This window comes from Lycium ferocissimum, chromosome 4 (assembly GCF_029784015.1).
Source record: "Lycium ferocissimum isolate CSIRO_LF1 chromosome 4, AGI_CSIRO_Lferr_CH_V1, whole genome shotgun sequence".
NCBI lineage: Eukaryota > Viridiplantae > Streptophyta > Magnoliopsida > Solanales > Solanaceae > Lycium > Lycium ferocissimum.
The window spans coordinates 36,140,207-36,155,254 of NC_081345.1; the positions used below are offsets into that span (position 1 = coordinate 36,140,207).

At 35.1% G+C, this 15,048-nt stretch overlaps 1 protein-coding gene across 2 annotated transcripts; it reads left to right on the plus strand.

Moving 5' to 3' along the window:
* Positions 1-4,304: 4,304 nt before the first annotated feature.
* LOC132052624 (protein argonaute 4-like) lies at positions 4,305-14,979 on the plus strand. Of its 2 annotated transcripts, none has more exons than XM_059444242.1 (23): positions 4,305-4,454; positions 8,349-8,585; positions 8,684-8,889; positions 8,972-9,205; positions 9,304-9,440; positions 9,519-9,616; positions 9,694-9,791; positions 9,922-10,090; positions 10,175-10,291; positions 10,369-10,476; positions 10,566-10,628; positions 10,808-10,921; positions 10,996-11,161; positions 11,247-11,359; positions 11,465-11,602; positions 11,682-11,812; positions 12,432-12,497; positions 12,922-12,985; positions 13,082-13,193; positions 13,272-13,345; positions 14,095-14,189; positions 14,296-14,327; positions 14,472-14,979. In XM_059444242.1, exons 2-23 carry the CDS (start codon positions 8,358-8,360, stop codon positions 14,645-14,647), a joined length of 2,739 nt encoding a protein of 912 aa, XP_059300225.1. In that variant the 5' UTR covers positions 4,305-4,454; positions 8,349-8,357; the 3' UTR covers positions 14,648-14,979. The 2 variants fall into 2 exon arrangements, with proteins under 2 accessions (XP_059300225.1, XP_059300224.1); XM_059444241.1 differs by lacking the exon at positions 4,305-4,454 and adding an exon at positions 5,271-5,309.
* Positions 14,980-15,048: the final 69 nt, after the last annotated feature.

Consider the following 15,048-nt stretch of genomic DNA (forward strand, 5'->3'; position numbering starts at 1 on the left):
ATGACAAATTTAGATGGACGGATATGCATTGAGCGTTGCGAAAACAACGACAAGGAAATCCAACCCCATATAAAGTGGGGAACATTCCCACTAAATGTCCCATTAATATATTGGAAATCAAAACAACACTAACCCACTTTTCACTTTTGGTCTCGTGCATACAATGGTTACATAAATATTCTTGAATTCTTTTTTTTTTTTGTTGGGTCAGAAATAATATTGAATTCAATCCTCTCTTGGATTATTACTATTGTATATAAGAGAGAATCAAAGGCTTTTGTAGCCCTCACAAAAATTTCCAAATTAATGTTAAACTTTTCAATTAGTTACTTTTAGGTCCTAATTTTAATTTTTAAAGTTAAATTTACTTTTTTTTAAAAAAAAATTTTAGTACATAGGGGTGGGAGAAGGGGACATGCAGAAGGGGATTATGACGTGTGGATTTGAAGCCTCACCAACAAGGTGAAAGTTCAGGTAGCCAACCAACTGAGCTACGAGATCCCTATGTCAACTTTACTTTTTGTTCTTATGGTCTACTTTTTAAAAGCTGTCGAACACCTACCTTATTTCTTCTTTCACTTTCTTGTATTGATCTTATCTATTATCCTAAAAAAAAAAAAAAAAAATTCTTTACTAGATATTCTTGCTTCTTGTCGTTCTCTTGTTTTTCCCTTTTCATTTGTTGCTTATTATCCTCCAACTTTTTTTTTTTAGCTCCTGTTATTGATTCATTGGTTGTAGATTCTTACATATAGGCATTTTTTTTTTATTCTTACATGTAGGCATTTTTTTTTTTTTACTTTATACATGCATTATTGAATTTGGGAATTTCTAAAAATTTGTTTACTTACATGTAGGCATTTCTGTTACATTATATTTATCCTTTACCGAGCTCATGTGTTTAAAAAAATTGTACTAAAATGATTTTCAAGTATAATTTTAAAGATTATTTAGTCTAAAATTAAGGTTAAAAATCACATTTAACCAGCATAAACCCTTAACACAAAATAATGGGTGCATAATTTAATAAGTATCAAAACAGATTTATTTTTATCTATAAATAAAATCACACGCTCACAAATTCACAAAAATATGAAAATATTATTCGATTTATGATTTTTGCAAGTTGTAATTATCCAACTTTATCATGTTAGTTTAGGATATCGAATCCTTGTGTCCCTTTGAGATTTGCTAATCTTTCTACTTAACTTTCTTCCTCATAAATAAATTTTTTGTTAAAAATCATCTAATTGTGTGACGAAGAAACTTTAATAATTATAAAACTTATTAATAAGATATCATTAACCTGCAAATACATTAAATTGGTTATCCGGTAGAAAAATGTACTCCCTCCGTCCCAATTTATGTGATATAGTTTGATTAGACACAAAGTTTAAGAAAGAAAATAAGGATTTTTGAAGCTTGTGGCCTAAAACATGTCATAGATATTTGTGTGGCTGTAAATCATTTCATTAAGGGTAAAAGGGGAAGTTTTAAGTTAGATTATTTCTAAATATAGAAATGTATCATTTTTTTTTTGGTGCAGACTAAAGAGGAATGTGTATCACATAAATTAGGACAGAAGAAATAGCAGGTTATACTTAATTAATAAAAGATTATATTTTTATATTTTGATTTTGGTCCCGGGCTTAGCACGGGCCTTCCATAACTAGTTATTACTATATATAATAAGTGAGAATGTAATGGGTTTTGTAGTCCTTAGTTACTTCTCAACTTTCTTGTTGGGGAGCTTGCTAACCAAAAGGTTTGCACTTTCAATTTTGTCCCTGTATTTGATGTTTATTGCATCATATGTCAAAGTTTTTTTTCAATAAATCAAGACACTTCCAAATCTATTTTGGTAATATATGGTCCCTCAAATTAACTTTTTGCAAGTGGATATGTACTTTTGCTATCCCATAATTTTATAGCTACTTTATTTCTTTATTACTTTGATTGCCACATTGCGTAATATAACAAAATTGAGCTCTTTTAAAATGCTTCAAAAGTTGTCCAAAATGATGATGTCATATCTAACAGAAACATTTGTGACAAAGATAAGAAAATACAATAATTTAAAGAACTCATTTACGGTTGAAAAAGTATTCTATAGATGATATTTTCCATTGGTAAATTTTAAAATTACTTTTAAATTTCCCATGCTCTTGTTTAATAATGATCTTTAGTTGGTATTTTGAAAACATAAATTTAGGTATGATATTTAACACAATTTTGTATAATAGAAAATGAGTTCAAGATCGATCCTCAAAAAATAGAAACGGAAGGAACAAAATTATTAGATATGTCGTCGCATTGAGACATGATTAAATTGTTGAAATTTAATCGATCCTAACTTATTTGAGATTGATAGCTTAGTTATAAGGTTATTATGATGTAAATTATACAAAATAATATTTCACTAAGAATAAAAAAAATGAAAAAGAAATACATTTCCTCGCATGGATTTTTCGAAAGGAAAACAAAGTTTAACATTTAATTTTTGATATTTTTAATATTTTTTTATGATTTAATTAGAACTAGCATCTATTAAAATAAGTTAAGAGTCAATTTTTTTTTAAATTTTATTTTATTTGTATTTATAGTTAAGTTCGCTAAATCTCTCAATGAAAGAATAAATATAGTGTCTATAGATGTATTTAGACGTAGGCTTTAATTGTCATATTTTACCAACATATCTTTGATGAAATTATGAGTGCTACTCAATATATACCAAAATAATCTATTTTTATCTTAAACTAAAAATTATATGTTAACAAAATTCATAAAATGCTAAAATGTCTTTTCGATTTACAATTATAGTTAGTTTGAAATTGTTTTTCATACTTCAAATTATGTTAGTTTAAAAAACATCAAATTATATGTGCCTTCTTATTACTTATTTCCTATAATACTCGCTTCCTCATAAACAATTCTTTTAGTAAGTTATCGAATTATGTGGTCAACTTAAATAATTTAATGATACATAATTAAGAAGCAACCATATTAAATGAGTTACATAAAAGAACGCAACACAAATTGTTTTTTTTCCTAATTAATTTTTTTATAATTATGAGTTCTCTTTATCTTGATGTTGGGCCTGGGCTCAGCACGGGCTTTCAGGGACTAGTACTTATATATAAGGGAGAATATGCAAGTTTTGTATCCTCACATTTTTGACTGACCATTCATATTGCACCAAGTGTGTTCCAATTGTTGCATTTGGTTGGTTATTCCCAATTCTTAACACCAATTATTTTTCTTAAGTTCATTCTCTTTAATTTGTATATTGATATTGTAATAATTATTTGTGTTTTTTTTTTTCTCCTTACTCCCTCAGTTTTATATTATAGAGCAATATTTTTAACTTTTATACTTAGTTCAAAATAAATATTACTATTATATAAGGGGCAACTAAAAGGCTTTTGTAATCCTCACAAAAGTTTTCAATAAAATGTCAAACATTTCAATTAATTATTTCGAGGTCCTAATCTTATTTTTTAAAATCAAATTTACTTTTTGTTCTGAAGGTCTACTTTTCGAAAAGCGCCGAACCTCCTACCTCATTTTTTTTTTTTTTTCTATCCAGGTGCTCGGTATCCGTATTTGAGCCCGATTAATCCAGATAATTTGCACTGTGTAGCGCCTATTCGGGGAAAGCGCTCCCTCCAAAGATTTTTTCATACCCAAGCTCGAACCCGTGACCCCTAATTAAGGGATGAGAAACCCATCTACGCATAAATTTTGTATTTGTCTTAAAAGTTCATTAACTATATATAGATTATTAATGCACAAAATAACTTTTAAAAAATTAGGATCCAGAACTCATGACCGTCAAATTCTGACTCCGCATTTGATTTGAAGTAAATAATTTCGTCAAAATAAAAGTTAAAATATTAAAGGAGTGAAATGAGAGTTTTGCTTTTATATATTGAAAATATATATTTATATGAGATTTAAATATTACTAACATAAATTATATTTTTTAATTAAAATATCTACATGTGGTAGATATAAATAAATCGAGAAAATTATATATAAGCGCGCTATTAACTAATATATAAATAAGTGACCACTAATAAACAAGTTCAAAAAGCTAGCCTCACCGAACTAGTATATAAATAAATCAGAAAATGACCACTAAACAAGTTCAAAAAGACCATATACCCTTTATTGGGTTTTGCTCTTATCCACTAAAATTCTGAAAAAACTCTCAAGAGAACATAGATTATAACGATGGGAACACGTGGAGGCCAAATAGAGTTTGTAGTACAGTTGTTTATGTTTTTATGTGCACGTTGCTGTCAAAAATTACAACGTATAATTATAAAATACTCTACTCTGTCACTCTCCAATCTCCATCTCTACTACTACCTCACTATTATCTTTCTCTTTTGTCGTACATTAGGGTTTCAGCTCTTCGTTTTGCTTCTTCATCCGCCTAATTTGAGCTTTAGGTATGGTTTTTCTAGCTAAATTTGATGTTTTCTTGAAGTGTAGCATGTGGGTATTTTGTTATTTGTGTAATGTGGTTGAAATGCTATCAGGGGTTTGTTTTTTACCCTTTTTTTTGTGCTTTAGTGAAAAGTTATGGGTTTGTGGTGGTTGAAAAGCTATATTTAGTGTTTTCTTGAAGTATAGCATGTGGGTTTTTTTTGGTTACCAGTGCAGTGTAGTTGTTTGAATGTGGTTAAAATGCTAGATGGGGTTCTGTTAAAAAAATAAAAAAAGCTGGGGTTTGTCTCCCCCCGCCCTCTCTTTTTTGTGCTTCTAGTGAAAAGTTATGGGGTTTGTGGTGGTTGAAAAGCTAAATTTAGTGTTTTCTTGAAGTATAGTATGTGGGTATTTTGTTATCAGTGCAGTGTAGTTCTTTGAATGTGGTTAAAATGCTAGCTGGGGTTCTGTAAAAAAAAAAAAAACACTAGCTGGGGTTTGTTTTTCCCCTCGTTTTTTGTGCTTCTAGTGGAAAGTTCTGGGGTTTGTGGTGGTTGAAAAGCTAAATTTAGTGTTTGCTTGAAGTATAGCATGTGGATATTTGGTTATTAGTGCAATGTAGTTCTTTGAATGTGGTTGAAATGCTAGCTGGGGTTTCCCCCCTCCCGCGCGGTTTTTGGGCTTCTAGTGAAAAGTTCTGGGGGTTGTGGTGGCTAAAAAGCTAAATTTAGTGTTTTCTTGAAGTATAGCATGTGGGTATTTTGTTATCAGTTCAATGTAGTTGTTTGGATGTGGTTGAAAAGCTATCTGGTTTTTGTTTTTCCCCACTTTTTTTGTGCTTCTAGTTAAAAGTTATGGGGTTTGTGGTGGTTGAAAAGGTAAATTTAGTGTTTTCTTGAAGTATAGCATGTGGGTTTGTTGTTATCAGTGCAGTGTAGTTCTTTTTGAAATACTATCTGGGGTTTGTTTTTCCCCTCCTTTTTGTGCTTCTAGTAAAAAGTTCTGAGGTTTGTGGTGGTTGAAAAAGCTATATTTGCCCGTTTGGCTTAGCTTAAAAAAAGCAGCTTATAAGCTGAAAACAGCTTATAAGCCAAAAAAATAAGTTGGGCTACCCCAACTTATTTTTTTGGGCTTATTTTAAGCACAAAATGGCTTATAAGCTGGCCAGCCAAACACTCAAAAAAGCTGAAAACAGCTCAGCAACTTATAAGCCAATCCAAACGGGCTGTTAGTGTTTTCTTGAAGTATAGCATGTGGGTTATTTGTTGTTGTTGCAGTGTAGTTGTTTGAATGTGGTTTAAATGCTAGCCGGGGTTCTGTTCAAAAAAAAAAAAAAAAAAAAAAAAAAAAAAAAAAAAAAAAAAAAAAAAAAAAAGCTAACCGGTGTCCCCTCCCCCCCCCCCCCCTCCTTTTTTGTGCTTCTAGTGAAAAGTTATGGGTTTTGTGGTGGTTGAAAAGGTACATTTAGTGTTTTCTTGAAGTATAGCATGTGGTTCTTTGTCATCAGTGCAATGTTTGGATGTGGTTAAAATGCTATCTGTTGTTGGTATTTTCCCCATCTTTTTTGTGCCTTAAGTGAAAAGCTATGGGGTTTGTGGTGGTTGAAAAGCTAAATTTAGTGTTCTCTTGAAGTATAGCATGTGGGTATGTTGTTATCGGTGCAGTGTAATTCATTGAATGTGGTTGAAAAGCTATCTGGGGTTTGTTTTTCCCCTCTTTTTTTGTGCTTCTAGACTCTAGTGAAAAGTTATGGGGTTTGTGGTTGAAAAGGTTCATTTATTGTTTCTTGAAGTATATCATGTGGGTGTGTTGTTATCAGCGCAGTTTAGCTGTTTAAATGTGGTTAAAATGCTATCTGGGGTTTGCTTTTCCCCTCTTTTTTATGCTTCTAGTGAAAAGTTCTGGGGTTTATGGTAGTTGAAAAGCTAAATTTAGTGTTTTCTAGAAGTATAGCATGTGTTATGTTGTTATCAGTGCAGTGGTTGAAATACTATCTGGGGTTTGTTTTTTCCCTCTTTTTTGTGCTTCTAGTAATAAGTTCTGGGGTTTGTGGTGGTTGAAAAGCTAAATTTAGTGTTTTCTTGAAGTATAGCATGTGGATATTTTGTTATCAGTGCCTCGTAGTTGTTTGAATGTGGTTAAAATGCCATCTGGGGTTTGTTTTTCCCTCTTTTTTTGTGCTTCTAGTGAAAAGTTCTGGGCTTTGTGGTGGTTGAAAATCTAAATTTAGTGCTTTCTTGAAGTATAGCTGGCATGTGGGTATTTTGTTATCAGTGCAATCTAGTTGTTTGAATGTGGTTAAACTGCTAAGTGGGGTTTGTCCCCCCCCCCCCTCTTTCTTTTTTGCGCTTCTAGTTCAAACTTCTGGGCTTTTTGGTGGTGGAGGTTGCTTAACTTCACATGAATTTTCAAAAACAGTAAGCTAAAGAAGACTTTTTGTGCTGAGTTTGGCGTTTTCTTGAATTATAGCATATATATGAGTATTTTGTTATTAGTGCGATGTGGTTGAAATGCTATCTGGGGTTTGCTTTTTCCATCTTTTTTGTGCTTCTAGTGTAACGTTCTGGGCTTTTTGGTGGTGTAGGCTGTTTAACTTGACATGTTTTTTTTTTTATTCCAAAACCAGTAAGCTGACGAAGACTTATCTTGTGCTTAAATTTTCGGAAAGTTATCTTTCTTGGTACCATTTTTCCTGAAAAAAAAAATTGTTTCCTCTTGCATGTGTGAGTTATGGCTTGTGTGGTGCTTGGTTTATGGCCCTTTTGTAGTAATGCTTGTGCTATTTTGCCTTGGATTCCCTGCTTTTGCCTCCGCTCAAGGTATTTTATTTTTTTGAAGTTTTATTACGTTTTCTTTGGTAATATGCTATAAATTTTCCACTTAGATGCTTAGACGGAAAATGTTTTCCTCGGAAAATTTCCTTAAAAAAACAAAACTAATTTCCTGTGTTTGGGTGGTTGCTGAAAAAAAGGTATCCTGCACAACCAATTAAGCTATTTAAGCGTTATTGGCCCTTCTGATTTTAGTTTAAATGGTGCCGGCAATTGTATAAGTTGTAGTTCACTGGTTAGATTTGACCTTAAAAATGTACTATATTTCTGCCAAAAAGAAGTTACTTAACATATTTTAATTCATGCAATTTCTGCTTTTTAGCAATGATAGTTTTCTTATCATGCCTCTACTTTGAGGCATAATGTTGCAATTTTAAGTGGCTTGCAAAAAGTGATGTCTTTTTTTTTTTTGGTACCAGCCTTGAACTCATGACCTAGTGGTGTGGAGAGAACTCCCTCAACCACTTTGAACAAGAGTGACCGATAGTGATGTCTTTTTCTTAAAAACAATTAAATGAGTGTTCTGTTTTTGGGTGCTAGTCTCTAGTCCTTTTTGTTTTTGGAAGTCAGTATTACTGACCAAGAGAAAGGAGACAGATAGGATAAGTTTTTTTAACATTTCATTTTTGCTTGTATTTTGGAAACTGGTACTTTCAGTTGCAGATTTACCTTCCACATTTTGTGCAACTTTATGGCCACACTATTTGCAAAATGACATGGCATAGCACTCACCAATTTGCATTCATTTATAAAGTGAACTACTTGCTATAATTCTTGCTTGGTTTATGGCTTCATTGTTGTGTTGGCTACTGCATTTTGGATCTTTTCACTCCTAGATTTTTTCAGAGTTAAATCACTTGCATTCATTATCCAATACTATCTTTTGCATTGCCATTTCATTTGTTATTACATAGGTAAAGGTAGACCAAAGACTGTAATTAGTGATTAGTAGTTGTCTCATGTCTGCATTTAGTTTCTCTTATTGACTTCTCCCTAAGTGCATCTTTTTGTTTACAAAAGATCTTTGCATAAAATTTTCCAGTTTTTCTGAGAATCTTATGACACTTGTATTCTTTTTTATTGAAGATCGTGGTGATGGCTGAAGAACACAATGGCGGATCCATAGAGGCTCTGCCTCCTCCGCCGCCTGTTCCGCCTGATTTCTCTCCAGCAAAAGCAGAGCCAGAGCCGGTGAAGAAGAAGGTTTTACGCGTTCCCATGGCTAGGCGTGGCCTTGGAACCAAGGGACAAAAGATTCCGATCCTTACTAATCACTTTAAAGTGAACGTGTCTAATGTTGACGGGCACTTCTTTCATTACAGTGTATGCTTTCACATACCTCTCCTTGACATTTTCCTATCTTTTCTCTTCTGAATACAATCATGTAATATCATGCCATTGTTAACTCTGCCTGTTAACAGGTTGCCCTATTTTATGAGGATGGTCGACCTGTCGAAGGAAAAGGAATTGGCAGAAAAGTTCTGGATAGAGTGCACGAAACATATGATACCGAATTGGCTGGGAAGGATTTTGCATACGATGGGGAGAAAAGCTTGTTCACCATTGGTTCGCTACCTAGAAATAAATTAGAGTTCACGGTGGTCCTAGATGACGTAACATCTAACAGGTTGGTTCTCAGAGTTGGCTTAATTTGATTTGTTCCCAAGTTCTTATTTTGATTTTCACTCTATTCACCACCTTATTTACAGGAACAACGGAAGCAATGGAAACACCAGCCCTAATAGGAATGGAAGTCCAAATGAAACTGATAGGAAAAGATTAAGGAGGCCATACCAATCAAAAACTTATAAGGTGGAGATTAGCTTCGCTGCCAAGATTCCAATGCAGGCAATTGCAAATGCTTTGCGGGGTCAAGAGTCTGAGAACTCTCAAGAAGCCTTGAGAGTTTTGGATATCATTTTAAGGCAGCATGCGGCAAAACAGTACGTTATATATCTATTTATTTTTTCTGGATGAGTTGATTGCTGCACAAGTATTTTCATGCCTCTTAATTGGTACGTAATGACTATTCTTGTATTAGGGGCTGTTTACTTGTTCGTCAGTCCTTTTTTCACAATGACCCAAAGAATTTTGCCGATGTTGGAGGTGGTGTTCTTGGCTGCCGGGGGTTCCACTCGAGTTTTCGGACCACCCAGTCTGGATTGTCTTTGAACATTGGTAAATATTCTAGGTTTCGTGTTTCATACTTATCTCAAATAAAATGTGATCAATATCTTGTGTTTTCTTTGATCACAGACGTGTCGACCACGATGATCATCCAGCCCGGGCCTGTGGTTGATTTTTTGATAGCGAACCAAAATGCAAAAGATCCCTTTTCACTTGATTGGGCGAAGGTGCGTTGTTATTTATGTGATTATTAATCTTCTTTTATAATCACGTTCTAAGCAAATGATTCTCTACACTTGATTAGGCAAAACGTGTGCTGAAGAATCTGAGGGTGAAGACTGCTCCCGCTAACCAAGAGTACAAAATAACTGGATTGAGTGAAAAACCTTGTCGTGAGCAGATGTATGTGAGCCATGATCTAGTTATTTCTTGCTTCAACCTTGGCTCGACTAAGATGTACTTGTGCAGGATGATAGACATTGATTTGCTATAATGTAATGGCACAAACTTATCTTTCTCTTGACATTCTTAGGTTTACTCTAAAGCAGAGGAGCAAAGATGCGGATGGTGAAGTGCAAACATCAGAAGTGACAGTTTATGATTACTTTGTTAATCATCGTAACATAGACTTGCGATATTCCGCTGATTTGCCGTGTATTAATGTGGGAAAGCCCAAACGTCCCACCTATTTCCCCGTTGAGGTGAAAAGACTGGCATAAAATTTACAGCTTTTTATGTATTGTGTTTTGTAATTCCGATTTTAAATTTTTCGTTGAGTGTTGCAGCTATGCACTTTGGTCTCGTTGCAAAGGTACACAAAAGCATTGTCCACCTTTCAGAGGGCTTCCTTGGTGGAGAAGTCTAGGCAAAAGCCACAGGAGAGAATGCAAATTTTGAGCAATGTAAGTCTCTTCTACCCTAACGGAACCTTTTGCATGCTCTGGTTATACTTAATTAATTTCCTACTGCATTGCGAAAGGCTCTCAAAATCAACAATTATGATGCTGAGCCTCTGCTTCGTTCTTGCGGCGTCTCGATCAGTAGCAACTTCACCCAGGTTGACGGGCGTGTTCTGCCTGCCCCTAAGGTATTTTATCCATTACAGTATAACTCTTTTACCGATGTTTTTGAGTCTTCACATAGTGAGTTTGAGGTTATATATTCGTTATGTGGCAGCTGAAGGCAGGAAATGGAGATGACCTTTTCACACGAAATGGCAGGTGGAATTTTAATAATAAGGTATAGTTGAACGCTACCTCCCATATGATTTTTCCACCAGATCTATGGGGTTCATCTCATAATCTCGTTTAAGATATGTTGGCTTTGAATTCCTCTGTGACTGCAGACTAGCTTGGGATTGCGACGTAGTTGTTGTTATGATGTGCTTTGAGTTTTTCATTTTTTATCTATAATGGCAGAGATTCTTTGAACCAGCAAAGGTAGAGCGTTGGGCTGTTGTCAACTTTTCTGCACGCTGTGATGTCCGTGGCCTAGTCAGAGATTTGACAAGAATTGGGGAGATGAAAGGAATTGTATGTTTTACAAGTGCTAATACTTTAAACTGGGTATAAAGATGATTTTGATTATTCCTGTTTTAATGTTTCAGAGTGTGGAACCTCCCTTTGATGTGTTTGAAGAGTCTCCACAGCTTAGAAGGGCTCCACCTGTTGTCAGAGTTGATAAAATGTTTGAAGAGGTCCAGTCAAAACTTCCTGGTGCCCCAAAATTTCTTCTCTGTCTTCTTCCTGAGAGGAAAAATTGTGTCATATATGGTTAGTCTGATTTACTTGTTCTTTTGGCCACTAAGCATATCACTTGTTGCTTATTACTAACATAATTGACTGATGAAACTTGAAGGACCATGGAAGCGGAAAAATCTGGCCGATTATGGTATAGTAACCCAATGCTTGGCTCCTGGAAGAGTCAATGATAATTATCTCACAAACCTTCTACTTAAGATCAATGCAAAGGTGAGAGTTCTCTGAGCATCTGTTTCAGTGCTATCATCCTGGCACCTTCCTTTCTTCCATCATTCCCTGGCTCAGTCCTTAACATCACACAATTTCTGTTGGCAGCTTGGTGGTTTAAATTCTGTGTTAGCTTTTGAGCTTTCTTCTACCATCCCCATGGTATCTAAGGTTCCCACCATAATTCTTGGAATGGACGTGTCACATGGTTCCCCCGGCCAATCTGATGTCCCATCAATTGCTGCAGTATGTTCTTTCACTAACTTTGATTACCTTTTATTCCCAATTGTTAAAAGAATTTCACTCTATATTATCGCTTGATCAGGTTGTGAGCTCAAGGCAGTGGCCTTCAATATCTCGTTATAGAGCTTCTGTGCGCACTCAATCTCCTAAAGTGGAGATGATTGATAACCTATTTAAAAAAGTTTCAGACACCGAGGATGATGGGATTATGAGGTGAGTTAGGTTTTGTAGGCTTAGTTTTCTCTTTAAATTGTTTTCTTTTGGGCCGAGGAGTGAATTAACTGAGGCTGTTCGGAACTCACTTATACAAGAGAGTTCTGCCTGTTACATTGTGATCTTTGAGTCAGTTTAGCTGCACTAGGGATTATTTATTTTTGGTGTTAAATAAGGGATCATGATAGGTCGCAAGCTGGCCTGAGCACCACAGTTATATATATATAAAAAAAAAAGAGGGGGTGGTGCATGATAGGTTGCACTTTGTATCTTGAGTAAGTTGCTTCACCAGAATTCTGATGTCGTATGGAAAAGAAAAGAGCATACCACTTTGTTAGTTTGGATTGAGTTTACTTCAACCAAATACAAAGCTCCAATGGCGCTGTGATGTTCTTTCTAATCAGTCTCTGGAGCAGTCAGCTGCATTGCACATCTTTCTAATCTATCTTATGCATCTTAAAGCTGGGTTTCTCTGTCTAACGGTTTGCTGCTTTTTCTTATGGTGTAAAACTAATTGCATAATGGTTTGCGGGTTTCTTTCAATTTTCTGTTGGTTATCGATATCCTGTTGGTTTCCTAGAATTAACTTCCTGATTATAAATAAAATTTAAAATTGCAGGGAACTTTTGCTAGATTTTTATGTGAGTTCAGGGAAGAGGAAGCCTGAGCATATCATAGTATTCAGGTGATCTATCCCAGCCTGTTCTGTATTTTGTTTGCAGCAAATTATGTGCAATTTTCAATAGTACCTGTTTCAAAAATAAATAAATTATGTGCAATCTTAAGTGCTATTGTTATATTATTGACACTTCGTGTATGATGAATGTCTAAATGCTTCAGAAATTTGTATTGAACATGAAATTGGAGTCTGACCTTTTGCTCTACTTCATTTTCCGCCATTTTTGTCCAGTTATTCTTTAGTTTAAGAGGATTCATGTAGCTGACTCCAACTCTTGGGAATGAGGAGTAGCTGATTGATAGTTGTCTTGTTCTATTGTTTGTCATTCTTACTGTGTGTTCCACCTGCCTAATTCTTGTCACATAGCAGTAACTTCGTACACGTGTTATTCTTTGATGGTTTTGCTAATGGCCCCTTTCAAAAATGTCAGGGATGGTGTCAGCGAATCACAATTTAATCAAGTTCTAAACATTGAGCTGGACCAGCTCATTGAGGTTCTGCACTCTGATAAATGCTGTCTTAATATATAATTACACTTGAATCTGGAAATACGAGAGTCTCGTGCTAAATCATCTGTTCTATGCATGTAGGCCTGCAAGTTTCTAGATGAAAAGTGGTCGCCGAAGTTTGTGATCATTGTTGCTCAGAAAAATCATCATACAAAATTTTTCCAGGCTGGATCTCCTGATAATGTTCCTCCTGGTAATAATAGAAGTCACAGCGAGTTTTGGTTGTAATGAATGCACTGGATCAATTCATTTACACTTACATTTTGTGCAGGGACAATCATTGACAACAAAGTTTGTCACCCAAGGAACTACGACTTCTATCTGTGTGCCCATGCGGGCATGATTGTGAGTTTTCTGTTCTGTTTTGTTATATGGTTGAAGCAGTAGTAGTTATAATTACTGCTTGATTTACTCCTTTGAATCTCTTGGCCTTATCTGACCTCGTGTTATGCTTTTATGCTTTTATGCTTTCTATTGAGCCGAGGGTCTTTCGGAAACAGCCGTCCTACCTTGGTAGGAGTCAGGTCTGCGTACACTCTACCCTCCCCAGACCTCACGTTGTGGGATTTCACTGGGTTGTTGTTGTTGTTGTATCTGGTAGTGCATTCTTCATTTTTTTTTTCCTAGTGCAGTCCTTTTCTCTTTTTAAGGCGTGCTTTCCTCTATAATCAGTATCTCATTCTTCCCTAATCATGCATAAACTGTTGAACTTTTGTAAAGATAAAGCTGGGAGAAGCTTCAGTGGATATCCTTGTGTTAATTTCATCTTTTATTATATTTAATCTTGTGAATCATGGATATGGAAGATAGCCTTTGAAGCCTATCCTCCTACCTTTTCCATTTGTATCCTGAACTTGGTTATATTGACAGAAAGGCTAGAAATAGAATGGTATGACACTGATGCCAATGTGTATTATTAAATCGTAAAATGTGGTAGCAGCTTATAGAATGGACTGCCTGAAATTAATTGCTTCATGTAACAAATGGCTTTTGTGTTGGGCACTAATAGTTTATCAAAGTTTACTTTGTGCCATTTTGTTAAAAGGTTGGTGGAATATCTATAAATCAGCTCATTTGGATATTATGATTGGTAGGGTACCACAAGACCTACACATTACCATGTGTTGTTGGATGAAGTTGGTTTCTCACCTGATGAACTTCAAGACCTTGTTCATAATCTGTCCTATGTGTGAGTATTCAGTGTCGAATTTTAACTTTTAAATTATAGCAGCTGCAGTTAACTAGATAAACTGTTAAAAATTGCAGTCATTCTAATTTTTATACAATCCTTGCAGGTATCAGAGAAGCACTACTGCTATATCCATTGGTAAATATATACATATCCTAAAAAATATGCTTCCCGCTTCTGGTCCTCCCCCATCCCCAAACACACACGTGCATAGATGTTATATTTCTTTTTTGCTTGATTGCACGTCTTGTTTCTGCCATCATATTTTTTTCCATTGTGCAGTGGCTCCGGTAAGTTATGCCCATTTAGCGGCCACACAGGTTGGACAATGGATGAAATTCGAGGATGCATCAGAGACATCGTCAGGCAAGGATGGTATAACAAATGCTGGTCCAGTAACAGTTCCTCAGTTGCCCCGGCTTAATGAGAATGTTTCTAGTTCCATGTTCTTCTGTTAAGGCCTGTGAGCCTCCTGCTTAGCTTTATGTGGTTAATGGATGTTTAGACAAATGGTTTATGTAAATAGCTCTGGTTTTAACTGCACATGGAGTCTTAACCTTGTGCAGTTACCTCCCAAAACTCGTCTCTTAGGTTAAGTTATTAGGTACAATATTAGATCTGTTGCCCTTTTCAGGTGCCCCCATGCAATTTTCTCTTGAACAATTTTGCTGTGTACCTGTGACTGCATGGGGTTTAATTATGCATTGTGTAAATGGTAATGCCAGGATCTTGGTAGGTGTAAAAATTATGCCGTCATTTGGTGGATGCGTTTACAACATTTGCCTTTTCAGTTTGTGGGCGTTTTTTCTTGTTACTTTTGGGCAAAACTGGAGTCCTACTTTTATTGGTATCTTGAAGG

Excerpts from the sequence above, each read along its gene's own strand:
- LOC132052624 (XM_059444241.1), top strand. The coding sequence starts at position 5,286 with ATGGGGTTTGTGGTGGTTGAAAAG. Across the intron at positions 9,441-9,518 it reads TGGATTGTCTTTGAACATTG|ACGTGTCGACCACGATGATC; the intron begins GTAAATATTCTA and ends CTTTGATCACAG. Across the intron at positions 11,813-12,431 it reads GAGGATGATGGGATTATGAG|GGAACTTTTGCTAGATTTTT; the intron begins GTGAGTTAGGTT and ends TTAAAATTGCAG.